The following is a 27,558-nucleotide window of genomic DNA, read 5'->3' on the forward strand; positions in this document are numbered from 1 at the left end:
ATTCCATTGCACCCACCCGTCAATCAGGTCAGCTATACCTGCCTTATTGTGAATGAGGCTCCTTCATCAAATCAAAATGGAAGACTTATCGACAAAATGACCCCCTGTACAGTGTGTGCAGATTGAGACATGAGCCAATTAGACCTATTTAGTTATTTGAACAATGCTGTAAACATGTTGATTTAGGCTGTAAAATAATAGGCTTTTTTTAAATGAGGTGTTTATGGGACTTCCGGTGCTTTTTGCAGCCAGCCTCAAGCGGACACTCGACGAACTGCAGGGTTTCGCACCTCTGCATTTTCAACACCGGAGATTGCCGCTTACTTGAGCCATTTAATTAGATGGTTCCTATCATTGCAAATTTATGAGGGACAAAAAAAGACTTAAGTATAAATAAATAAATTCATAAATAAATAAATGTTGGGAGAAATGCATACAATAATGTATAAATAAATAAATAATTAAATAAATGCATCAATTCATATAAAAATTCATATATAAATAAATATATTCAAATATTTATTTATGTATTTCTGTGTCCATGTTGTACAAGTAAATGTAAATATGTAAATTAAGTGGGCCGTCCTAACATTACTGAAGTAGGTTTCGTCAATTTTGAAAAACAGACAGAAGCAATCGATTCTTCAAGTATGTGTACAGTATGTGTACAGTGTGTCATTGTAACAATGGCTTTGAGTGGGCGCCTGCTTTCCGAAGTTCTCCGGGAGCTAGCTAACCAGCTTGATAACAATAAGTTACATCTGCACAGAACCATAAACCAACCACTGCGACCATAAGTCGTCTAATAACTAAATGTTAAGGAATTTTATATTTAGTTTAACAGAATTAGTCAACTATGTGGCATTCACTACATGTTTTGGTTTTTTTTTTTGTTTGTAGCTCCAGCGGCTGTAAACGCGGCAAATCCACTGGCCTTGCATGGACACCCTGTGGACGGTTGGTTTCTACAAGAAACATTTTTTGATGCGTAATAATGACTGTAATACTCATGAACTAAAGAATGATGTAATTCTGGTATTCCGAATTTACTTCTGTGTAGAGTTTATAATAACACGTTACTCCACTTGAAATTATGATCCATGAAATAAAGAGAATTTCATTAAATCTTAAGTGTTTAAATCTATTCCAAATAGTAGCTGGTTTTGTTGAGCACGGACTCAACTTTTTTATATTGACAGCAGTTAGCCGTGTTTATGTGCAGACTGTGAAAGTACGGTACTTCAGACAGCGTTAGCTAACGGCACAGCAAACAAGGTTTTGTTCATAAAATATACTGGCGGTATCTACCACCAGTATCTAGGCTCTACCGTAGTGCCTTCAGTTATCAGACCTGCTCGTGGTATCTACAGTCTCTAAGTGTACTATGGGAGGTAAAGCCTTCAGTTATCGGGCTCCTCTCCTCTGGAATCATCTTCCAGCCGGGGTCCGGGAGGCAGACACAGTCTGTATTTTTAAGAATAGACTTAAAACTTTCCTTTTTGATAAATCTTATAGTTAGGGCTGGTGCTGGTGTAGACCGGCTCCTAGTTATGCTGCTTTAGGCTTAGACTACCGGGGGAACTGGCACCTTTCTCTCTCTCTCTCTCTCTCTCTCTCTCTCTCTCTCTCTCTCTCTTTCTCTCTCTCTCTTTTGCTCTTTGTGCATATACAGTACATCATATTACTGCATGTATCTATCTGTAAAGTTACTAAGCTCTCTTAGGCTCGTTGGTGGACGGTTGGTCGATGGCCTACACAACACCCCCCTTTGGGTCTTTGTAACATAACAATGAGTATGGTCTTTTTACCTACTCTTTTGTAATATTAAACAACAAAGAGGAAGGTCTTTTACCTGCTTTTTGTAAATTGTCTCAAGATAACACTTGTTATGAGTTGTAACTATACAAATAAAAATTGATTGATTGATTGATTGATTGATTGATTGAATGTGTTCATGCCCATATCTTGCAGGAGAAATTTGGTAATGATAGAACACTGCATATCAGAGTTGTTACCACTTCTTTTTATTAATAACAACATCAAAAACCATCAAATTTTGAGAGCCCACCACAGCCACGCCCCGTGGTGAAACTTTGTGGTTCGCACAACTTTGAATCTTGAACTCGTCTTCATTCATTTGATACCAAACTTGAAATGATCAGATGAACGCCGATTCAGCAAATCAAATATATTTCGCAGCAGGTCTGAAAAAATGTGAAGCTTATTAAATATATTTAGCAGGTATAACAACATTTGCAGCAAGTTAAATATATTTTGAAGAGGGTATTAAAAGATATGCAGCAAGTAAAATGTAATTTGCATTCTCTGAAAAAGTTTTGTGTTTTTTGAAATGTTTTTGTGTTTCATGAAATACTTTTGCATGTCGTGAAATGCAAAAAAAAACTTTGCCAACTTAGTCAAACTAATTATTTGAAGCACTGTACGTAAACTAAAACATCTCATGTTATGCACTACTCAGTCTTTCAATAAAGATGATGACGATGATGAAATACGCCTCTGCCAGGTAGGGGGCAGTAATGCTCCGACGAGTTGGTTTGCTCACTGCCATATAAACTTAACGAAGAAGAATAACAACAACAGGACATCAACATGGCGGCCGACAATGATGTAAGTTTATTTATACATGTAAATCAGCACATACGGAGTAGATTTGCAGACTTTTTAGATAAAATACTCATATATTAATGTGTGTGTTTCTTTTGTAGCCCGAGACGGAAGTGTTCGAGATCACAGATTTCACCACCGCGTCAGAGTGGGAGCGGTAAGCAATCGTCCACCTGAAGTTAAAGGCCTGCTTTAAGCTAACTGCTTGTAAAAACACTCAAATAAACATCAAAAGGAGGCACAATTACAGCAGCATGCACACAGACGTCTCACATACATATATTATAGTCAGGATACTACAGGGGAGTTTAACAAAGTCTGTGTGAAGAGTGTTAACTGTTGACTCTCCTCTGTGGTTGTCTTAGTTACAACAGATGTTGAAGAAGTGTTGTTACAGGCCGAGATGTCTCTTTGATCGGTGTTTTATTAGAAAGAAAAAACCCTCATCTGATCAGTATTTTTGACATCACAATAAATAAAAGACAAAAGAGACTAGGGCTGTGCAGCATTTTCTGCTTTTGGTTGACTGCCTGAGCACTGCAGAGGTGCCTTTGAGCAAAGCACTGAACCCTCAGCATGTGCAGCCCCCTCACTCTGACATCTCCCCATTAGTGCATGTCCACAGGAACCTGTTTTTGCACGTGTGTGTATTTTAGCCTGTGTGTGTGTGTGTGTGTAAAAGTGCAAAAGTATTTTCCACTCGGGGAATTAATGAAGGAAAGGGAATCGTCTTGAAAAGTGTAAGATCTGTTCTCTGCTCTTTTGTAACTGTTGTTTCGGGTCTTGAGATAACACGTGTTATAAGTTGGCACTACACAAATAAAGATCGATTGGTAAATGGACGGTTTGCCTCCCCCCCACCCCCTTGCTCCCTATCCCTCTTCCTGCATCTTATCCCATCTCTCCCCCTATCCCTTTCCAAGCCCGGCTCAGTCTAGGCCTGTGAAGACTGTTTCATCATGAGCCGGGGATCCAGCCGAAGATTTCTGCCTTTTAATGAGGCAGTTTTTTCTTACCACTGTAACTTTTGCTGCTTTGCTAAAGTGCTCATGATGGATAGGCCGGATCTTTGTAATATAGCAATAAGTAAGGTCTTTTACCTGCTCTTTGTAAAGTGTCTCGAGATAACACTTGTTATGAGTTGACGCTATACAAATAAAAATGTATTGATTGATTGAAATGTCTTTATATATATATAGATGATATAGGAACCCAATGTGTCTGGAAAATCTACAAGTGACGTCAGTACGCTGTAATCGATTCAGTTCTGTCACTGCATTGATGCAGAATAGCCAACGTCTGCATCGCAGTGCATCGTTAGAAATGATTCATTTCAACACCACTTAAAGACTCGTTGGTTAGGACACTACGTTTTCAACATCTGTTGTAGTGATGACAACTCAAACTGAAAGTTGCTAGTTGAAATGGTCACTCTTTAAACTGAAACACCATGATTTATTACATGCTTTCAGTCTAACTTTATCTTCGTATACATAAATGATATTTTCAGATTTACAGTCTGTGCCACAGTGTCAAAGCTTTATTTGAAACCCGCCTAAGCCTACACCGCATTACAAGTTTACCCTAAGTAGCCTGGCTGTGAGATGCTTTTATTTGGAAGTTGTAGGAAATGTTATGAGTCGGCAGGATTTGATTGGCTGATCAGCGCTACGTGTGCCGATTTACAACAAATCAATTGGTCTGTGACTTTCTTAGACGATAAGTAAAATAGATAACTGTTAATAACTAATTGTGCGCAAGTCAAAATATCATCAGGACGCCATCTGGGTCCGGATCGCAATTGGGGACCTTTGTCATAAGACGAATGTTTGGATGGATCTCCTAAAAGTACAAGCAACAGTCACAAGTTAAGATGAGTTAGAATTTTACGTTTCTCAAAAGAAATATGGTTCTAGATTACTCCAAAGACAAAAAATGTATTATAAAGTATTAAATGGTTGAGGGTTAAATTTAAAGATACCTAACCTAGAAAGGGAGAACTAGAAGTGTGATACCTTAAGCAACAGAGAAAGCTATGTACAGCACAGAGTTCCCACGGGTCCTAAAGAACTCCTTAATGACATTTTTAAAATATAAGGTCTTAATAGTCTTATTTTTTAGAACTATTACATTTGATATTACTTAAATATGCACGGTCTAGTTGGCCTTTTTTTAATTCTTTCTTGTAAATATGCTGGTTCACTTGACCTTACATGGTGTTTATTGCAACATATAACATGCATTCAGAAAGAAGAAGAATAAGGAAATGCAACGTCAAGGAAATTGAGTTGAGAAAAATACAGGGAATTGTCAGCAGGGGCAAAAGACGATGATGAGGTGACTGCATGACACACACACAAAAAAAAAATTAAATCTAAAATTTGATCTACTTTCAGGTTTGTTTCCAGAGTGGAGGAGGTGTTAAATGATTGGAAGCTGATTGGGAACTCTACAGGAAGGTCGCCCCCAGATAAGGTATTCCTGCTCTCATTAAGGCTTCAATAATCTTCTATATCAGACAGATAAGCTGCTCCTATGTTCTTCACTTTAATTCTGTTCTGATGTTCTTCTATTTGAACACAGGGTGGATACACAACTGGCACCTGGTTGGAGAAGTCTCAGGATATAAACTTTGCAGACTTTAAATTCTACATAAGTCACTTCACCCTAAAACAAGAAAGTGAGAATGACAACGAGAAGAATACGCTCGAGGAAGGTACAGTCACGTCTGAATTTGTAGGTCACTGGAGTTGATAGATTTATGCAATTGCAGTTGTGATTTCTTGTGTGTTCCACCTATTGTAAAAAAAACACCATCAGTTGGGGAGCTGATTTTTTTCTCTCCAACAATCAGTGCCTGACTCTTGTTTTTGTGTTCAGATGCCTTCCCCTCAGCAATGCAGGACCTTCTGTGTATGAACAACGACTTCCCTCCCCGGGCTCACTGCCTGGTTAGATGGTGAGCTTTATCAATTTCCCTAAATGTGCATTTAAACATTCATTGTGATTAGCACATCTAATGTATTATTATTAAAGCTTATGTCAAGAATAAGTAACTATAAAGTTGTGGTGGAATGTCAGCTCACACTGTATGATTGAATCATTAATGACTCACAACCAAAGCAATATGCCCTAACAGTGAATGACCTGCTCTTCAGGCTTGACCTGAGAGCTCACACTGTACGAGTTAAATCAAGAAGGAGCATTTGCAATTGTCATTAGAAACTCCCACAGACGGAGGTTTAAGTCAGATATATGTTTCACATGCACAGCTCAAATAGACACATCAGCAAAAATTCTCTCACTCTGCCTCACACACATGATCCGCATCGCATCAATAAACCCTGGGTCACAAAAGAACTGAAATCAGTTATCAATAAGAAAGAAAAGGCCCAACTTCAAAATCAGTTGTATTCAAGAATCAGGTCTAAATCAGCCTGAACACTGTACAGTTTATGTCTGGTTCTACATAAAAAGCACCAAATGAATCTGGATCAGAAAGAAAGCACAGTAGAGTAAAAGATGATGCTGATTGGTGTTCTGCTGTGACTGTGTTTTTGCTGACAGGTACGGTATACAAGAGTTTGTGGCCATCACTCCTGGAACCAATTGTGAGGCGATCATCAGTGAGTCCAAATGCAATCTGCTCCTCAGCTCCATCTCCATCGCTCTTGCTAACAGTGGCTGGTGAGTCACCTTTATCACTAAGCACAGTCATACTCATAAGAAGAGCTAGACTTCAGTTATTGAACAAGCCTCTGGATTTGAGTGAAAGAGCCAACTTATTGAAATCATCATCATCATCATCATCATCATCATCAATCTTCTCATCCTCTTGTGCTCCCCAGCCAAGTGCCCATGTTTGTGCAGATCCAGCAGAAGTGGAGGCGGATGTATGCTGGAGAGTGTCAAGGTCCGGGTGTGCGCACAGATTTTGAGATGGTGCACCTCCGCAAGGTGCCAAGTCAGTACAACCACCTGTCTGGGCTCCTGGACATCTTCAAGTCAAAGATAGTGAGGGCTAATAATAATGGAATGAATATGATTTGTTTCCTCACTTGAACCTGGATTACATATTCCTCCTCCTCCTTAGGGTTGTAATCTGTCGCCTCCACCTCCAATAAACATTGCCATCCGCTTCACCTACATCCTCCAGGACTGGCAACAGCACTCGTGGCCACAGCAGCCTCCAGGTAGGCATATAAAGAACAGAAGAAAGTGATAACACATTACCAAATAAAAGAAAAGTAGTTACCAGGGTTGTCACAATGCCTGACTTTTTAAAAGTTAGATCCAATTCTAGCTAAAATGATGCACGCATGATGTTGCTTAAATACCTCTGTCATCACGAGAGACGTACAGTACCTCCTGTCTTCTCACAGTTATCTGCAAAGGCAGGTTGAGCTACAGAGGATAGCTGAACACTTTTGCTTGGAGCCCTGTTGGATGTTTTACATCACCTAAAAATGCAGTCAAATTATTTGTGTATTGTTTTAAAAGACATGGTCTCGTAGTATCAAAAATGTTGACAACCTCAGCGGTAAAACAATTCTGTATGTTGGCCTGTTCAAGGACTTCGGACTCTTTGTTTGTTTGTGCTTAGACTGTAATCTTCCACCACATCGTGCACAGTTACTGAAGAGCTTTATATGTTCTTCTCCCTAATAATAGTAGTACTTTTTTTTCTTCTATTGTGTGTTTTGATTGTCTGTGGCGCAGACTTTGACACACTACTTGGAGGTGAGGTGGGAGGAGTTGAGTTTGGCAAACTTCCTTTTGGAGCCTGCGAGGAGCCAATAAGGTAAAGACTTACAGATCTCTCAGATGTAGGCTCTAATATTCTGCTCTACTTTGAAAAGAAAACTGATATTATTATGAATTTCTTAACAGTATCTTTGGTAAATGTTAAACTTTATGACAATAAGAAAATGATGTAAATATTCTCTGTGTGTCTGTTTTACTTTTTGTAGTGAGCTTCATCTTGCAACCACCTGGCCTCACCTGACAGAAGGCATTGTTGTGGATAATGACGTCTACAGGTAAGAATCTTTCTAGATGGTATCTTGGTGCTTGCTGGTTCATGGTGTGATATTTCCCCCCCCTGTTATGCTTCATCTGCATTGTGTAACACATAGAGGCAGAATGGTGGGGCAAAGTCGTTCCACCAATGATCCACTATCGCAGGTAGTAACAAAGAGTGCGTGCGTGCTGAATGGTTCATCATATACACGGCGCACATACACGCACGTACGTGTGATTATTTCATAAATGTCCCACGCGTACACACGCACGTGCATTGTCTAAATAGTGCACGCAATATGGGGCGTTATTTGTGCAAAGATTTGATCTAACTGAACAAACAGACAGGGTAACTCAGCTGTCAAACGTACGCCACTTACGTGTGGAAAATTCTATTACATTCTATTGTATTTAACAGAGAAATTTAAAGCAGCATGACGTAGCGGCGGCGTCTGTCACTATGTGCACGGCGACGTAGCAGCGTCATGTATTATAACCCATCATTTTTACTTTACTAATTTTGTACGTGTAAGCGCTTTGATAACAAACATACGTGTGGACGTGTCTTCCTTACGCACGGAGATGGTAGAGATTCATGGCGCATAAAAAGTCAGAGACAGAGAAGGTTACAATGGTACAGTAGAAGAACGGACTGCCAGACTCATATCAAAAGTCGTTTAACTGAGTTTACTTAGTTGAAGAAGTTGAACTCCACACAGCTGATCAGACTGCAGTGATCAACGCTGAAGGAGAAATTCAAGTCTGTTGGTTTGGAAACATTTGATGCCTGGCATTGAAATACCTGAAGATGACTGTTTGCATCAAAGACACTCTGTGTGTTTGTGACAACATATTCATGTGAGCAGGTTTAGTCTGTGATGAACCTTAACGAGTGCAAACTGTGCTGTGGCCTGACACATACACACACACACACATCTAAAGTCTCTCTCTCTCCTTCTCTCTTGAATAAAAAAAAACACGTACGTACGTCCGGCGTGCATGTGATGAACCATTCCGCATGCCATAGCTTGCGTGCGTCTGTGTGGTACAGGACATGTCATAAGTGCTGAACCATGGATTAAACCCTTTTTATCAATTCAAGGCTTATCAGAAATCAAACAACAGACAGCTGCTATGAGGGACAAACAATAACTTAAGTAGAAATAAATAAATACAAATATGAATACATAAATGCAAGAAAAATAATAAATAAATGCTGGAATTAACGCATCAATACATTACATGGGATACATTTGTTTTTCTACAATTATATATTCATACATTTTTACATTTCAACATCTATTTATTTCTGTATTCCTGTGTCCATGTTGTATGAGGAAAAGTATTTATGTAAATTAGGTGGGCGGTCCTAACATCACTGATGAATTTGTGTCACAGCATCATTGATTTAAAGCTACTATGAGGAGTCTTTTTTTTTATCTTGATATGAAACAGACTTGACCTTATACTGAAGTCTCTTCATAACTTACATAAATTCTTAATAATGATTGGTATATTTGACTGCAAGGAGAGAGCACGATGATTATTGTGTTAAAGAAACACCATCTTCACATGTACAGGATCAAATCATCAAAGAAATAAGAGGCACCTCTTTGTCGACACAAACTGAATGTTCCTCCCAGGAGCTTTCAAGGACACTCTCTGTTTTTCCACCAACTCTGTGACCTTTATACATCAGTGCAATATACAGTAGCAGGGGCATTTTTGAATATCAAATATGAAGGAAGACTCTTCCCACATCCATATTTGTGACAAACTGTTTCAGGTATACAGGTCGTAAAAAAACAGACCAACTGTAGATCTTTTTCTGATCTGATTTAAACATCTATATTCTGTTTGTTTGACCCGGCAGTGACCTGGACCCACTTCAGGCTCCTCACTGGTCTGTCAGAGTGCGGACAGCTGAAAACCCTCAGTGTTTACTGGGTAAGATCAACTTTCAGGAGCCACTTTTAAATCCAATTTCTGCATCTTTGAAGGCTGAAAATAGTATATTAGTGTTTTACGCTGGTTTATTATACAACTTATCCTGCTTCAATTGGTGTTTATACTCTTCTATACAAGCAAGGCCTTAAAAATATGGCCTGCAACAATTAGAGGGACCTTTTTTTTTTTTACAACATTAACCATTCTGAATTTCACTGCTTCAGACAGCAGAGCCTTTAAAGCTTTTTTTAACAAATTCATTCTGTTTTTTTTTTTATTGGAAGCATCAAATGTGAAGAGAGCCTTTATTATATTGTGTATTTAAAAACATTGAGTATTTTTATAATGATTTGACAGGTGACTTTCTGTCGGAGTTCTTTAAGCTCTGCTGTAAGAAGGAGTCTACAGAGGAGTTTCTGGGGAGAGGATTGGTTGAAGAGGAGGGTCAAGGTGAGCTCACTGCCTGTGTATAGTTTAACACTTTTAATGTTAATGTCACTAAAACATAATTTACTACTACTATCCCTGGTGTTTGGGAAGTGTTTGAATAGATTTTCTCAACTCTAAACGTTACCTCCGAGAAGCAACATACAAACATAATTAATACACTTTCAGTAAGCAGATGAAGCTACATTCAAATAACTGAAATCTAAATAACTTTTTTTGTTTTTATTTTCCCCTGCAGAAAACACTGACATCAGCTCAGCATTATCAAGACTCACAGAGCCTACTACAACAGTACCCATCTCAAAACTGTCCGTCTCTAACATGGTGCACAGCGCACGAAAACACATCAGACGCCACCGCCGTGTTGCCGAGTCACCGCTCAACAATGATGTTCTCAATTCTGTCCTGCTGGTAAGGGCGATTCATCATGGCTGTTTTATATTTGCTACATTTCACAATGTATGTCTAAATTAAGTGTTCATGCTAGGGGTGGGAAACACAGGGTAAGTCACGGTACGATACTATATATCACTATACAGCCATTCTGCGATATTTTTAAGGAAGTCAAGTAACGATACGTCACAATATCTAATTAACTCATAATTTAAAAAGCCCCTAAAAAGGTTAAGTGCAGGATGAATATTTTTTTCCACTGCAATTTGGTGTCAGCTGCACCTCTTCAGCCTTCTTTTTACTGCTATTCGACAATACTCTGCTTTCTTCCTCTTCTTTTATTCTGCTGTCAACTCTTCATTTTGCAGATTAACATACGTAGTTTATATGTATATAACACTAGTATATAAGTATATAACACTAGTATATAAGTGTAGAACACTAGTATATAAGTATAGAACACAAGTATATAAGTATATAACACTAGTATATAAGTATAGAACGCAAGTATATAACACTAGTATATAAGTATAGAACACAAGTATATAACACTAGTATATAAGTATAGAACACTAGTATATAACACTAGTATATAAGTATAGAACACTAGTATATAACACTAGTATATAAGTATAGAACACAAGTATATAAGTATATAACACTAGTATAAGTATAGAACACTAGTATGTAAGTATAGAACACAAGTATATAATACTAGTATATAAGTATATAACACTAGTATATAAGTATAGAACACTAGTATAGAACACTAGTATAGAACACTAGTATATAAGTATAGAACAGTATATAACACTAGTATATAACATTAGTATATAAGTATATAACACTAGTATATAAGTATAGAACACAAGTATATAACACTAGTATATAAGTATAGAACGCAAGTATATAACACTAGTATATAAGTATAGAACGCAAGTATATAACACTAGTATATAAGTATAGAACACTAGTATATAACACTAGTATATAAGTATAGAACACTAGTATATAACACTAGTATATAGTATAGAACACAAGTATATAAGTATAGAACACAAGTATATAACACTAGTATATAAGTATATAACACTAGTATAAGTATAGAACACTAGTATAGAACACAAGTATATAAGTATATAACACTAGTATATAAGTATAGAACACTAGTATATAACACTAGTATATAGTATAGAACACAAGTATATAAGTATAGAACACTAGTATATAACACTAGTATATAAGTATAGAACACAAGTATATAACACTAGTATAAGTATAGAACACTAGTATGTAAGTATAGAACACAAGTATATAAGTATAGAACACAAGTATATAAGTATAGAACACTAGTATATAAGTATAGAACACTAGTATATAAGTATAGGACACAAGTATATAAGTATAGAACACTAGTATATAAGTATAGAACACAAGTATATAACACTAGTATATAAGTATAGAACACTAGTATAGAACACTAGTATATAAGTATAGAACACTAGTATATAACACTAGTATATAAGTTTAGAACACAAGTATATAACACTAGTATATAAGTATAGAACACAAGTATATAAGTATAGAACACTAGTATATAACACTAGTATATAAGTATAGAACAGTATATAACACTAGTATATAACATTAGTATATAAGTATATAACACTAGTATATAAGAATATAACACTAGTATATAACATTAGTATATAAGTATATAACACTAGTATATAATACTAGTATATAAGTATAGAACACAAGTATATAGTATAGAACAGTATATAACACTAGTATATAAGTATAGAACACTAGTATATAACACTAGTATATAACATTAGTATATAAGTATATAACACTAGTATATAAGAATATAACACTAGTATATAACATTAGTATATAAGTATATAACACTAGTATATAATACTAGTATATAAGTATAGAACACAAGTATATAGTATAGAACAGTATATAACACTAGTATATAAGTATAGAACACTAGTATATAATATAAGTATAGAACAGTATATAACATTAGTATAGAAGTATAGAACACTAGTACATAAGTATATCATATATATATCAAACACTAGTATATAAGGATAGAACACTAGTATATAAATAACACTAATTTGTCTTAGAATTGTTTCTAATTCATTCATTTTATCCAAAGGTTGAGGAAAATTATAATTTAGTGGACTTACTTCAAAGTCATTTTCCAGCTGTGCATGAAATCCCGTCCACACAAAGTGATGTTTATTTCATTTGGGGCTTTTTGCCTTCATGTGATAGGACAGTGGATAGAGTAGGGTATTAGGGGGAGAGTGGGGAATGTCATGTAAACAGGGCTCAGACACTTAGTAAAAAGATAAGTTTTTAAACATAAAACACAGAAGAAGAAGAAAAAAATACCACGCATGTGCAGGTACTTACAGCAGGCTGTGCAGCTCTCGCTACCAAGACACTGAACAATGATACAATCATTTTAGCCTGATGGATCTTAACAGTACATCAAAAAACATGTTCGCCCTCAGTCATGTTTGTGGTTACCGATTCCTCAACAAATCATATCAAAAATTCTCCGAAAAGCGCTGTGTGTGAAAGTGTGATGAATCGTGTGACACAAGCAGAGTAATCAGTGAAATGTGTTCTAAACATACATTTTTAATTAATGTCATCAAATAGTCTTTTCAATAAAGTGCTCACTGTGATCTCATAGCAGCAGGCCATCCTCACCAACAAATGTAAACATATATTTAGATGAAGTCCATATACTGTACATTTTTTGCTGATTTTGTTTTTGAATGCATATCTTTTTGCATGTTATCTTTGTATTTTGTATATCTGTATTTGTATTTTTTTTCCATTGCAGTTTGCACCGTGGTTTAGAGAGAAACTATTTTTCTGTATGTCCAGTACGTATGGACAAATTGACTTTGAGATGGCCTCAAATGTCAGGTGTAACACAGCTGTAAGGGCTGCAACATAACCCCTGCAGACAAATGTGCATGATCAAAGAACATCCAAGAAACCTGCTGGTTTTTAACTAGGAGTTTAAAAAAATGTTTTTTTGTGTTTTGTTTTGTTTCAGTGTCTCTTCCCAGATGCTGCAGTGGAGAAGTCATCAGACAACAGCAAGAATAAACCTGCGCAGTCGAATGCCTGTGGGAAAGCTGAGCAAGACAAAAACTCTGACTACGTATGTCTGACCATTGAAAGACTTTTCATGCTGTGACAGTTTGACATCTAAGGTTTTAGGTCATTTTGGTGTTTTCAGAGTCAGAGATGTTATTGATCATTAAACATACACGTGTACACACTGCAGAACGATATAAGGAACTATTATGATTGCAGAACCAGTGAAAGCAATTAATATAAGAGAATGACATGTCACAAAAAATAAATAGCAAAAATAATAATAATCAGCTTGTACATAAAAGACATATATGAACACAAATCCCACTGACACAAGCTGCTCCTGGGTGGTGGAGGTACATGAGAGCCTTCTGGGGTTGCCTACAGTTATATTTATGTATGTATGAAAACAATACTATATCCGTCTGTGGGTTCTCATTTGTGTCACCTTTAAAGTCCCCACCTACTGAATGGATGTCATAAGAATACAGTTCAATTAATTTTCATGTTGTATTCCTTTTGGTGGTTTTAAGATTGTCAAAAATATATTTCTTAACATCAGCGGCTGTGGCTCAGTGGTATAGTCAGTCCTCTCTCAACCGGAAGTTGGGGCGTTTGACCCCCAGCTCCTCCAGCCACATATGCAGCCTGATAATACGCTTTACAAGCAGCATTTAAAATATGAATCATATGTAAAGTGGTAAATATTTAAATGTAACTTTTCTACAAACTGATAATCTGTCAGTCCTTCTTTTTGCCCTTTTCTCTTTCTGTTTGCAGAATATTTACCTGCAGCTGAAGTCAGCTCCCATCGACAGTCTGACCTACAGACTGGCTCTGTGCGTTTGTCTGATCAACTACAACCACGGCGGGCTGCGAGCCGTCGCCCACCTCTGGCAGGAGTTTGTTCTTGAATTGCGCTACCGATGGGAAAACAACCACCTCATCTATGGGTGGGAAACTACTGTGTTCTTTAATATTATGAGTTCTGTATCTCCAGGAAGATCACTATACAATGCCATGAACCTTGTACTGTTGTACAAGAAAAGACAGTCATTTTAATGATCCTCTTGAATCATATGCAGATTGGGGCGGCTGTGGCTCATTTTGGTAGGGTCGTCATCTCTCAACCGGACGGTTGAGGGTTCGATCCCCAGCTCCTGCAGTAACATGTCCGATGTGTCCTTGGGCAAGACACTTCCCCAGTTGCTCCCACTGCTTTGTCTGCGGCGTATGAATGTGTATGAATGGGATTAGTCACTTTACACAGCAGCCTCTACCATCAGTGTGTGAATGTGTAGGTGTGACATGCGATGTGTAAACACGCTTTGAGAAGTCAGAAGACTAGAAAAGAAATATACAAGCTCAAGTCCATTTACTATTTATTTTACATATCTATCACCATCCATTTTAGTTTAGTATACAGACCGACAAAATACATAAACTTACAGGTGCCTTCAGCTAAGATACCTAACAAATGCAAGATCATTATGAAGGTTTACTTTTAGAGGCCCATTAATAAATAGTGCTTCATGCAGATAAAAACAGAGCATTCAGAACATCATTAAATCTCCTGTGAGGAGTTTTTTAGCTGGTTATGAAAAAGTCTGAGCTTAATACTGATGTCTCTTTATGACCTAAAAAAGCAAACTAGGCCGTCAGCATCATCAAGTTTTTGTTTATATTTATTTTTAGTGGCAGAAACTGCTGCCGGGATGTAATGTGTCAGATTAAGTGATAAAATGTACACTGCATTTGACTGTTAAGAGTGAGCAGGATTTTGTCACCTTCTACATGTACAGGAAGAAATCCACAAAACACACAAACCAAAAGTTCCTCACAGGAGCTTTAAGCAAAAATAAGACATACAAGTAATACATTTATTACCATCTTTTAACCACACTCCTGCATAGGCCTCAGTCTTTTCTCCTAAAGTGCCTTTCCAACACAAATATTAGATACGCCTTTTAAGGTCAACTTGTCAGTTAAGGTTATTTGTTTTTCTGTGGGGCTTCAAAATCAGCAAGTTGTTTTCCAAACGTCCTCTTATGGAGTCTCTAACTCTTCATATATTCTAAAGAGACTTGAACCCTCTTAGTTAGTACATTCACATGATTCTTAAAGATAAGCTGCCCATCATTAGTGTCTCGTGATGTTGAATTATTGGATGTATGTGCTTTATCAAGTGAATATTGTCATGTTCATTGTTAATTGTCTTCTCTTTCCGTGTCTTATAACCTGCAGACTGGCAGCTGGACCTCCAGATCTCCGCTGTTGTCTTTTGCATCAGAAGCTCCAGGTAACTCTTTAAGTGTGTTTGAGCTGAAGTCACAAATTAAAATGGTTTGAACACAGAAAACATTAACAATGGCTGTGATTATTTCATATATAATTATAAATAAATCATAACAGAGGACAGAGCCCAAAGCCAGCTTGTTATGAGAACGCCCCCAGTAAGATCTTAAACTCCTGTCAGTATGTCAATGATCTACAATCTGAAATACTCGGAATAAGCTTTCCGAGTTATTGTTAAGATTCTCCATATTTATAGTCAGACCTGCGGAATTTTACCAGAAGAGAAAAAGTCATCACTTTAAGAACAAAATGTTTGATTTTCCTGCACAGATGCTGAACTGTTGCATTGAGAGGAAGAGGGCAAGAGATGAAGCTCGCCGGGCTCAGGAGGGAAGCAAAGAACGAGAGCGCAGGAGCAGCCAGAATGGCCGCCCCACGTCAGACTCCACGGCTCCATCTGCCTCGATGAAAGAGGTGTCTTCTGGGAAATCTTGGGACTCCTGGAGCGACAGCGAGGATGAGTTCTTTGAGTGTGTGAGTGACCAGGGGGAGACGGAGTTCTCCCACGCGGAGGGTGAAAAAGACGGCAGTAAAAATAAAGCAGAGGGAAGACTCCATCCGTACAACAACACAACTCTGCTGAAGTCTACAGAGCCACTCTACGTCCCCATCACACAGGTCAGACTCTTTATTTAAATGAACAGATTCATTCAGAGTGTTTGCTTTATTCCTTCAACTCAATAGCAATGATCCATCTGCACTGTTTCCCCTACCATTATATTAGGGGGCGGCCCGCTTGAAGGTCAAGTTAAAAAAATATCTATATATATTATTATTATTTTTGGGCTTTTTGTGCCTTTATTGTAGAGATATGATAGTGGATAGAGTCGGAAATCATGGAAAGAAGTCCTTTAAGGATACCTTTCCGATAGAACAGGACAGCTGTCATTAAAAGTAACACATGAACACCAAGATTCCTTCAAGTGTTTGTGTCGGCGTGTCAGACATTTGTTATGGATTTTGTGCTTTACAATCAAAAAAAACATTTGTTGATTGAAAAATAAATCATCTGAAGTGTCTTTTTGAAAAAAAAAAAAAAAAAAACAGAAGCTAAACAAAAGCTGTTGTTTGACTTCTAGGAACCTGCTCCTATGACAGAGGATCTGTTGGAGGAACAGTCTGAGGTTTTGGCCAAACTGGGAACGTCAGCTGAAGGTTCTCACCTCAGGGCCCGAATGCAGAGCGCCTGTCTGCTGTCTGACATGGAGTCCTTTAAGGTGAGACCCATAATGCTTTTATCAAACACACATGATGAACAAAGTGTGCGTGCATGTGCTTTTTCAATGTGTTCTTCCTACTACTTATCACAGGAGAGATATCCAAACACATATGCACAGAGCTCCTGAAAATTTCCCTAAAATGTTTTTAGAGCTGCATGTGTGACCTTGAACGGTCAAGTTTTTAACCTCAACTTTGCCTGGCGGCTCCATTTTAATGTTTCTGTGAGAAGTGTGGTGAGCCTGTGTGAGCGCAGCAGGAAATATCCAGGACGATGAATTGTGAGCAAGCAGGCAAGGTTGATGACATTTCTATGATGCAACTGGTGCAGTCTTGGTGCATGTAATGAAGCTGCTTCATACTCTTTGCTGCCTGCCAGAATGTTCTTTCCACTCGTTGGCTGATACTGTGATGTTGTAGTATTGATATAAAGGCTAAAGTCTGTAACTATAGTGTCAAACTCTGTTGCTTTGTCAGCCATCTTGGATTTTTGGAGGGTTTTTATTACTTCATGTCCTGCCGCTGCAGGAATAGTTAACTGAATAGTTTTTTTTAAAGCTTTCGTACTTTTTGATTCTGTCGATCATTAAAACTAATCCATTATTTAAAAACATGTGCTATCGAAAAGTAGCATTAGTTCTTTTTTGCACAAATGTGTTTTTGAAATGCTGCTAAATTTATTATCACTAAGTTCACTATATTGCTGTTAAAGAGTTGACCCTAACCTTATGGGGATGAATGCAGATGAATGTAAGAAAAGTACAATTCAAACATTTACAAACACTACACAGGCAGCAAACCCGGGCTGTGTGCTGGAGGACTTTGTGCGCTGGTACTCGCCACGGGATTATGTAGAGGAGCAGGTGGAGGACGACAGCGGTAGCAAGGTGTTGAAAGGAGAGCTGAGTGCCAGGATGAAGATCCCAGGAAACATGTGGGTGGAGGCCTGGGAGACTGCCAGAGTCACACCTGCGCGCCGCCAGAGACGACTGTTCGACGACACCAAGGAGGCTGAAAAGGTGACTCCCTCTAACATAACTCTGCAATGTTGTAGTCAGTCGTGAAGCAGTGCAGATAGAACAGATGTTGCTAAGGTCGATGGGGGGGGAAATAAACCTGTGGTATTTCTGTCTTATCAGGTTCTGCACTATCTAGCCGTGCTGAAACCTGCAGACGTGACTCGTCATCTCCTGCCCTGCATCCTCCACTCTGCCATTCTGAAGCTGAAAGAGGAAGGTGAGCCGCTAGAGTTTGTTGTTGACATAAAAACAACATGAAACGTTTGGGTTAAAAGGTAGCAGCAAGATAACTAAGAGCCAGATGATTTAAGTTGAAGATTCTTCATGGCACTTCCGATATGTTTCAACCAAAAGAGAAACCAATTCTCTCACACAGAATGATTAGACTCAAAGTCATAGACACATCAGATGCACAGTTAGCCAGTTCAATTCACATGACCAAATGTGTGTCACTGGTATTGTGCAAATGTATTTCTTTAACTTGAGCTAGAAATGGACTTTGTGAAGTTTTGAGAAAGTGCATTAGTGTTTGAATACTCTTTACATCCAAAGGTTGCTTTATTTATTTTCTATATTGAGTTTTCTTCTATACATTTGTGGCAACAACATGCAAAACATTCTTGTGTTGGGGAGACCTTTCACGTGCAAGAGGGAGCAAAATATCAGTAATGAAATAGGCACGAGACAGCATTCCTTCTAATGCAGATGGTGAGAGATCAAAGAAAACTGACGTGCAGCACTGCTATAAAAAATGAAGTCTACAATTTTTTACATCATGTAAGCCATTTTGACCAGTTTTCTTCAAAGATATCAAATAGTGATTTCAGCTTAATTGTAATTATTTCCATAGTATAAATCTTATAGGCTACATCGATCCTTTAATTTATTGTTGGTCTTTCTTAAGTCTTTAATCTGCCACCAGCAACAGCCTTTATATGTATTCATCCCGTTTTGAAGCTCTTCTAAACCCGAGGTTGATTTCATGTAAGAAGCACTTACATTGTTGTCTCTCAAACATGACAAAGCATGAATTTACTTACCGATGGCAATTCTTTTTTCAAGGTCTGACCTTGTGTTTGTGATTTTGTCAAATTTCAAAATGTTCTTTCTTTAAATGACTATAATTGACAACAAAAACAAACTTTTAAATAACTTTTCGTTAATGAAATTTCATTTTTATGTTTAAACACTGACTAACACTGACACTAGGCTAACTGTTCATGACGTCCCCAGGTTACCTGTGAAGTAAAACATGTTTCACTCTTTTCAGCTGCATTCTCCACAACTCTCCAAACACTTAACTACAATTGACGACTGTTTCATTTGGCTATATCTCTGCCTGGGTGAACAACATTTGCAGCTACAGAGAGTTTTTATCTTGTTTTTTAAATTCTTTAATTGTCAATATTTTGTCTCACAAATGCTCACGCATTGAGGTTTTACCATTTCAATAATATTAATGAATGAAATCTTTATTGCCCCTAGGGGAATTAGTCTTATGCAGAGAGGATAATAACATAAAATAAATCAATACACTGGAAATACTAATTAAGAACACTGGAAATACTAATTAAAGAAATGAGCTCTGCTAGCCCTGAAAGAGAGAGAGAGAGAGTAGAGCCAACACATAGGTATGGACAGTGCACATGCAAAACAAAATGGGATCTGAGCGTGCTATATCATACAGCTGTATTACAGCTTGAATCTATCACACTGTTACTCCTATTAAATAACGTCTCTTCTTGATCTCCTCCTCAGAGTCAATAGAAGACATTCCCTCAGTCAGAAAAAACATTCGACAATCAACGAGTCAGGCAAGCAAGCTGCTGCACCCGCCTAACTACGACTACAAGAAGATAGAGGTCAGTGGGACAGGAAAGCAGCTGATGAGACAGAAAGTCTTCTGCTTAGTGTCATTTCAGTCTGTCTTTGAATTCATAACAACATGATTGACAAATCTGATAAAAGAAAGCAGCTATTTTGTTTTTGCAGAATTCAACTTTTCATCGTTGAGGCATATCTCAACGATTATAATAAAAAAGGCCCTAACTTTTTATATTTATCAATGTATTAATGACCTCAGTTTTTAGCCTGTTGCACTTTGAAGTCCTTGTAAATGTGAACGTATCAAAGGCTCAACACCTCTTCATCTTAGCCTGTTTTAACTTCAAATCTAACATGTCCAAACACTCATTGAGACACACCAACCTCATGAAAAATAACATTTTTGACTTTTCCCCTGCTGTAGGATTTTATCAACCAGCTGATCGCCATGGAGACCGTCATCACCAGAGCACGCTCACTGAAGGCCAAATTTTCTATCTGTGAGGGCGAGAAGGGAGAAGATACAGAAGAGCTGGAGAAGTAAAAGACACAACAAGGATCTGAACATGTGTAACATAAATGTTTTAGAAATGAGGAACGTGAAGTGAGGCTGTGCTGAGCCCCTGAATGGAAATGATGTATTTTAACACGAGATCTGAGGAGGGTTAAGTTAGGTTAATGTATGGCTTTGCTGTACGCCTGCATGGATCACGTTACTACTTCTATAAGGACATCTTTATAGGAGAGATGTGTTCTTTTAAACTTGGCCTTATTCTCATATGTTTTGGGGGTTAAATAACTTAACCAGCAGCTATATTAGGAGTCACAGCGACACTTGAAGCTTGCTCTACTGAGACCACTTTACTGCCCTTTGCCACCGAAATCATGTCTGATATCTTTCTCCAGGTTTGTGAGCTCCCTGCTGGAGGAACCAGAGGTGGAGGTGATCGGAGCGGGCCAGGGGCCGGCTGGGAGCATCATCCACAAAATGTTCATCAACGCTCAGAGAGTAAGGAACCTTCTCATGTCCTTTTCAAAGATAAAGATAAACTTTATTGATCCCCGATGGGGGACATTTTTTTGTCACAACAGCTCAAGAAACAGGAATATAATTATCAAAAATAACAAGAAGTTAAAAATCAAACATATTTACATCAGTTAAATGAAGGGAGAAAAAATACAATAATAGAATAATACTAGGTATGTACAGTTCCACTTGTGGAGAGAGTTATTATTATTAAAAACACACACAGTGTGAAGCATTGTTGATATGAGTCATGAGGTGGTGATGCTGTTAAAGAGTCTGATTAAACAGTCTGATGGCAGATGGAATGAAAGACCTGCGGTAGCGCTCTGTCTTGCAGGGTGGGTGTCTCAGTCTGCAGCTGAAGGAGCTGCTCAGAGCCCCCACAGTGTCATGCAGGGGGTGAGAGGGGTTGTCCATGACGGATGTCAGCTTCACTAACATCCTCCTCTCACCCACCTCCTCTACAGAGTCCAGAGGACAGTCCAAGACAGAACTGGCCCTCCTGACCAGTCTGTTCAGACTCTTCCTGTCTCTCTCTGTGCTCCCTCCTCCCCAGCAGACCACTGCGTAGAAAAGTGCAGACGCCACCACAGTGTCATAAAAAGTCCGTAGCAGAGTCCTGCACACTCCAAAGGACCTCAGTCGTCTCAGCAGGTGTAGTCGACTTTGGCCCTTCTTGTACAGGACGTCTGTGTTGTGTGACCAGTCCAGTTTGTTGTTGAGGTGAACACCCAGGTATTTGTACGTCTCCACTCTCTCGATGTCCAAGCCCTGGATGTTCACGTGTGCAGACTGCACTGCGGAAGTCAATCGCCATCTCCTTTGTCTTGCTGGTGTTGAACTGAACATGGTTGAGCTCCCTCCAGACAAAGTCCTGCTTGTACTCCTGTTCGCTCCCCTTAGAGTCTAAGGGGAGCGAACAGGAGTACAAGCAGGACTTTGTGTCCCTTTGTGTGTGTCTAAGGCTTAGACACACACCCCACGATGGCTGTGTCATCGGAGAACTTCTGCAGGTGGCAGCTCCCAGAGTTGTAACAGAAGTCCGAGGTGTACAGGGTGAAGAGAAAAGGGGAGAGAACTGTCCCCTGCGAGGCCCTTGTACTGCAGACCACCATGTCAGACTCACAGTCCTGAAGCCTCACGTACTGTGGGTCTGTTGGTGAGGTAGTCCGTTGTCCATGCAGCCATGTGACAGTCCACTCCCGCCCTCTCCATCTTCCCCCTGAGCAGTGCAGGCTGGATGGTGTTGAGGGCACTGGAGAAGTCAAAGAACAGACTTCTGGGAGCAGAATCAAATCTATTGAAGAACAGATTCAGTTTATTTGCCCACTCCCTGTCTCCTGCTTCAGGGCCCCCCCCCCCCCCCCCACGACCTCTTCTGTGACCTGAGATGTTATTCAGGCCCCTCCAGACTTCCCTTACAATTTTCTGTTGTAATTGCTCCTCCATCTTTGCCCGGTAGCTGGCTTTCCCCTCCTTGATCTTTTTTCTTGAGCTCCTTCTGCACCCTCCTCAGCTCCTCTCTATCTCCAGATCTAAAAATCCTCTTCTTTTCCAGCAGCAGGGATTTCAGCTCAGGGGTCACCCAGGGTTTGTTGTTGGAGAAACACTGTACTTCTTTGGTGTGTACAGTTTTCTCAACATAGAAGTTTATATAATAAATGGGCTACAGTCTCACCAGGTTGTGGTCTGAGCGCCCCAGTGGGGGAGGGGTGATGATCTGTATGCATCCTTGGTGTTTTCATACAGTAAGTCCAAAGTTTTATTGTCCCTGGTATGGCACTCAACATACTGAGTGAAAGTAGAGAGAGTGGCAGACAGGGAAGCGTGATTAAAGTCTGTGACAGTGACACTATGTCATGATTTATGTGCCAATACAGGTGTGAGAAATCATTCCTGTTTAACAATGTAAGTCCAATAGCCCTGTTCAGATTGTGTTTCTTCAAAAGCGCCGTAACTAAGCTCAGCCGCCGTCACGACTTTGTATATTCATATTGATTCGAGATGGCGTAAAATTGTTGTCTCAGTCGGTGAATTCAAATTGCATTTAAGTGACGCACAGCTGGAGCTACACACAAACACACACAGTCAGACATGCACAAACACACCGTGCTGTGCTGCCCCCCCCCCCCCCCCCGCTGGCTCAGCTGTTACTACCTCTGAAGGCAGAACAGTGAGGGGTGTCACTTCGTCCCTCCATTACGCCTCCACAATATTCAGATTGAAGGCGAAACATCACAGGGACACTGATATCAGACCTTCAAAGAACAGCCTGAATAGGACTAGTGACAATATGAAAATATCTCACATTTACTGCTTCCCCACTATTCATAGAATCAACCCCCTGTGATCAGCCATGGGTCATCAGCATCCGCTCTTGTGACTATTTTAAGACCTTTGTGGATTATTCTTCTATAACCTTGTATTTTCCTGTTTCGGAAACAGGTTTTTTTTAAATGTTGTAAACCTTTTTCTCTGAGCTGTGATGCTGTGATGAAGTTGACAGTTATCAAAAGACTTCTACTGTTAAACTGTGCTGCGTCTAAGCTTGTGTGTTTATTTATTCTTCCTAGGTACATAAATATTTGCTTTTTCATTTTTCTTTCTATGCATTTCCGACTTTCCACTGTGTCTTCTTGTTGTTTCTCCTCCTGCTGCCTAACATCAAGCTGGCTGACTTCACCAGCGATGAGGTAACCGAGAGAAATGAGACTTCTCCTCCAGTTCCTGATTAACACTCCGACAACAAACACTAACAAATAATACATCAAATGAATAGATAAATATTGTGAAAACTGTTTCATGATCTCATTGAATGTATTGAATGTGTAGGCAGAGAGCTGTGTCTACTCCAAATGATCTGAGCAAACAATAAATTGTTCCAATACAGACTTCATCACCGTCAACCTTTTCACTGCCAGTTGGTAACATTTCATCTCCTCTCCCCCTTCAGGCTGCCCTCCTATCAGCTCTGGAGGAGGACCTTAGCTCCGACAGAAAGCCAACTGGGGGAAGCAACAAAGTGCCTGACTTTCCCCCTCCAGCGGGCCGGGAGATCCTGCTGCGGACGTGTGTCCCTCGGCCCACACCGTACTCCAAAGCTTTGCCACAGCGGCTCTTTTGTGTGCTGATGAAGGAGGAGTTCAGGCTGGCGGGGGCCTTCTCTTCAGACACCTCATTCTTCTGAGACCAAAATGCCTAAAACACAGCATTCCATCTCATAACACGCTTGGTTTGCAAATGACTGAGCTCTATGGTCTACACCTCGAATCCAGAACTGAAGCCATGAAGATGTTCACATGGCCCCACTTTAACTCTAAAGGTCACATATTATAATCCTTTTAAACAAGTTTAAATGTGTTTCAGAGCTTCACAAAACATGCCCTAATGTTCACAGTGAGAAGGCAGACTCAGAGGGCAGAACAAACACCTTACTGCCCTTTGTGATGTCATGAAGGGAAAACCGCCTGTTTGAGCACACATTTTCTGAAAAGTGAAGCAGGTCAAAAGACGGAGAGGATGAACATTTCTCATAATTGGGGTTTTGTAGACAGACTAGGGCCACACAAAACCATGGTAAAGTGTATTTTGCACAGTATGTGACCTTTAACTTTCAGAAGTTAGACTTGGTTTCGGGAAAATTTGTTTGTTTGAGAGGCATGTGAGAAAAATCAATCTTTAATGTTTAAGTCTGATCTGAATTGTTTTCTCTGTTTGATTATGATAGTCAAATTTCAGGATAATTTATTTGAATAACTTTTTTTCTTTATCAGTAAAACCATGAGGTAAAAGAGCCATTGAAATCTTACTAAGAATTTTTAGCAGGTAAAAGATAAACATGGGGTCTTTTTTAGGAGATCACCATCTCACCAAATAGCACCAGAACTGGGAATTAAAACCTGTGAGCAGTTCTTTAGGGACTACAGCCTCTGTACGTAGGGAGCCCCTCTTTATGAATGTGTTTGTGCTAAACTTTCTCACCTGTTTTTACAGATGGAAATCGGGAATATAGAGAGATTAACCCTGAAACCCATATGTTTTAGTTAATAAACGAGAAAACGATCTTGATCAGACTTTGATAACTTTTTTTTTACTTTCTTCTCAGAGCTTCAAATAACAAACAGTGCAGGCATGACATCCTGTACCTGTATCTGCTACATGCCTCTAGATAACACTTTACAATTACAGAATTACAATCAGAAAAGAAGAGACAGATACCCCCTCTATTGCATTGTGATACTTCAATGTCATGTTCTACCAACTAATTCAATTTCCTGCACACAATTATAAATATGAAGCAGGATTTATTAGCTTGAAGAAATATCACTAATTTATTCTCTTTTCAGTCCATGAAAACTACAAAATATACATCTTAAATATAACAATCAACTGGTGATTATTAACACTGCGCTACGACTCCTTTATTTAACCTTCAGTGCACATTCAGATAACTTAGTTGTAACTTTGGCCTTTCTCATGTTCTGATCTCCTATATGTACATTTACTGAAGTTTCCCTGTTATTGACCCATGCCAAGTGATATATGCTATCACTATCACATGTTTTATCTTTGTGTTGTGTTGTGTGAGAGTTTACTGAACTCACTTTCTGACGACATTTCAACACTATTTTGTCGCTTAATCTGAAATGAGAGGAAGCTTGTTGATACAAACCTGCCCTCACATATAAATCAATGAAACCTGCTCTGAAGTACAACATTGGATAAAACAAAGTTTTTATTGCTGCATTAGAAGCCTGGGTGATTTATCTCACGTGTGTTAAAATAAAAAAACCTGTTGTTTAATCATTTTAATGATGCTAAATGCTTTGTCTTACCAAGTGATGCGAGTCTGCTGTGTATGTCAGAAATGTTAAATGTACAGTCAGAAATAAAATAAATATGTGCTCCTGACTTCAACTTCATCATTTAAACACTCGCCTGGCTGGCAGGACATCTGCGCAGGCACTTCAGGATTAAAGGTTCCCCGTGGAGTCTGAGACCTATGGAGCAGTTTGTCTATGACAAGGCACCTGTTGTGTTTCACTTTGGCACTAAGACCCAGATGTCTTCAATCCCATTTTAGCATTAAAGGTTGTTCTACATAAGAGAGGGATTTAACCGTAGTTGTTCAGCGTTGGTGGTGAATAAAAAGATGTTTGGAAGCAGAAATCTTTGCAAAAATGAAATGTTGGAAATATTAACCAACATTTTTAAATGAATCTATAATGATAATAGACTAAACCAACTGACAGAAACACAACCTCACAACAAGCTGCTACAAGCAACAATACCTTCAGGCGTCAGCACCTGATTACTAGAGGAAGTACGGATATGATTTTGATTTGACACTTTCATTTAGAATATGTAAAAAGTGGTAAATGGACTTGAGCTTGTATAGCGCTTTTCCAGTCTTCAGACTACTCAAGGTGCTTTTACATGACAGGTAACTCGTACTATTTTACACCCATTCACACTGATGGTAGAGGCTGTTATGCTGTTAGTATGTTTTTTCAAATATTCTTTCATTTTGGTAATTTTGTCGTTATATTAATTTAAATCTGTCAACCATTGAAAGTCATTTTTCATTTAGGTCTGTATAGATGTAAAAGTATGTCAAGTTTTTTGAGAACTTACAGGAAACAAGATTTGCTAATACTGAAATGTAGATGTCTGATATTTACAAGTTTATGTAATGTCGTCTTTCTAGCCTATAAGGAGTTTACCCAAATAGAAAGGAATTTGTAGGCATACCTTCTAAAAGAATATAAGCAAGACTGGTAACATGAAAAGTGTTCTAGCCATTCGTACACTGTTGCTGTTTTCTGACCTCGACCAAATAAATCCTAAAATAATCCACAGTCAATTTCACGATTTCAACATTGAACAATTCCAGAAGAAACACCCCCACCTAACATATGTGGGGCGGCTGTGGTTCAGTTGGTAGAGTTGGACGTCGCTCAACCCAAAGGTCGGGGGTTTGATTCCCAGGTCCTGCAGCCACAAGTCCAATGTGTCCTTGGGCAAGACACTTAAACACTAAGTTGCTCCCGCTGCTTCGTTGACGGTGCAGTATGAGTTATTTCTGATTACCCTGACCACCTGAGATCAGAGGCTGCTAGCTTGTCAGAGGTCCTGTCTGACTAAAGGTCATCAGGTGAGGTCCTGTCTGACTAAAGGTCATCAGGTGACCACACACTTCTATCCGCCCTAGGAGCTCTCAAAGGTGGACAAACTCATCACACACTCCCGCTCTCAGCCAGTGCCTGCCGAGACTGTCGTTTGTAGGATGGAGAATGAATACAGACACACAGACTCCTTCACAGACTTTCACATGTGTATGACCACTTACCTCCTCTGTTAACATCGCGGCCGATGACGATGCTCGTTTGTGTACGTACGAGCACGTATGACGAGCACGCGAGGGAGAGCGAGCAACAGGTTACTGGTGCAGTTCGCCTAACGGCCATGCGGTGTCACTACAAACGCAGTATTTTTGAAAGTTACATATAGCCCCTTTAAAGGACAAGAGTGTAGACCTGTTATCTGCTTAAA

At 39.0% G+C, this 27,558-nt stretch overlaps 1 protein-coding gene across 2 annotated transcripts; it reads left to right on the forward strand.

Annotated features, from left to right (window-relative positions):
- Nucleotides 1-2,532: 2,532 nt before the first annotated feature.
- On the forward strand, nucleotides 2,533-25,917 carry rab3gap1 (RAB3 GTPase activating protein subunit 1). 2 transcript variants are annotated; one of them, XM_061027531.1, is made up of 25 exons: nucleotides 2,533-2,628; nucleotides 2,727-2,782; nucleotides 5,022-5,100; nucleotides 5,209-5,341; nucleotides 5,506-5,584; nucleotides 6,193-6,312; nucleotides 6,474-6,639; nucleotides 6,719-6,818; nucleotides 7,345-7,426; nucleotides 7,596-7,664; nucleotides 9,518-9,591; nucleotides 9,949-10,041; nucleotides 10,277-10,449; nucleotides 13,520-13,627; nucleotides 14,344-14,516; nucleotides 15,808-15,862; nucleotides 16,189-16,536; nucleotides 16,998-17,135; nucleotides 17,928-18,155; nucleotides 18,276-18,372; nucleotides 19,914-20,017; nucleotides 20,404-20,519; nucleotides 20,886-20,988; nucleotides 23,676-23,699; nucleotides 23,960-25,917. In XM_061027531.1, the coding sequence occupies exons 1-25, from the start codon at nucleotides 2,611-2,613 to the stop codon at nucleotides 24,191-24,193; spliced, it is 2,970 nt and encodes a 989-aa protein (XP_060883514.1). In that variant the 5' UTR covers nucleotides 2,533-2,610; the 3' UTR covers nucleotides 24,194-25,917. The 2 variants fall into 2 exon arrangements, with proteins under 2 accessions (XP_060883514.1, XP_060883515.1); XM_061027532.1 differs by lacking the exon at nucleotides 23,676-23,699.
- Nucleotides 25,918-27,558: the final 1,641 nt, after the last annotated feature.

The sequence above is a fragment of the Labrus mixtus genome, chromosome 21, assembly GCF_963584025.1.
Source record: "Labrus mixtus chromosome 21, fLabMix1.1, whole genome shotgun sequence".
Taxonomy (NCBI): Eukaryota; Metazoa; Chordata; class Actinopteri; order Labriformes; family Labridae; genus Labrus; species Labrus mixtus.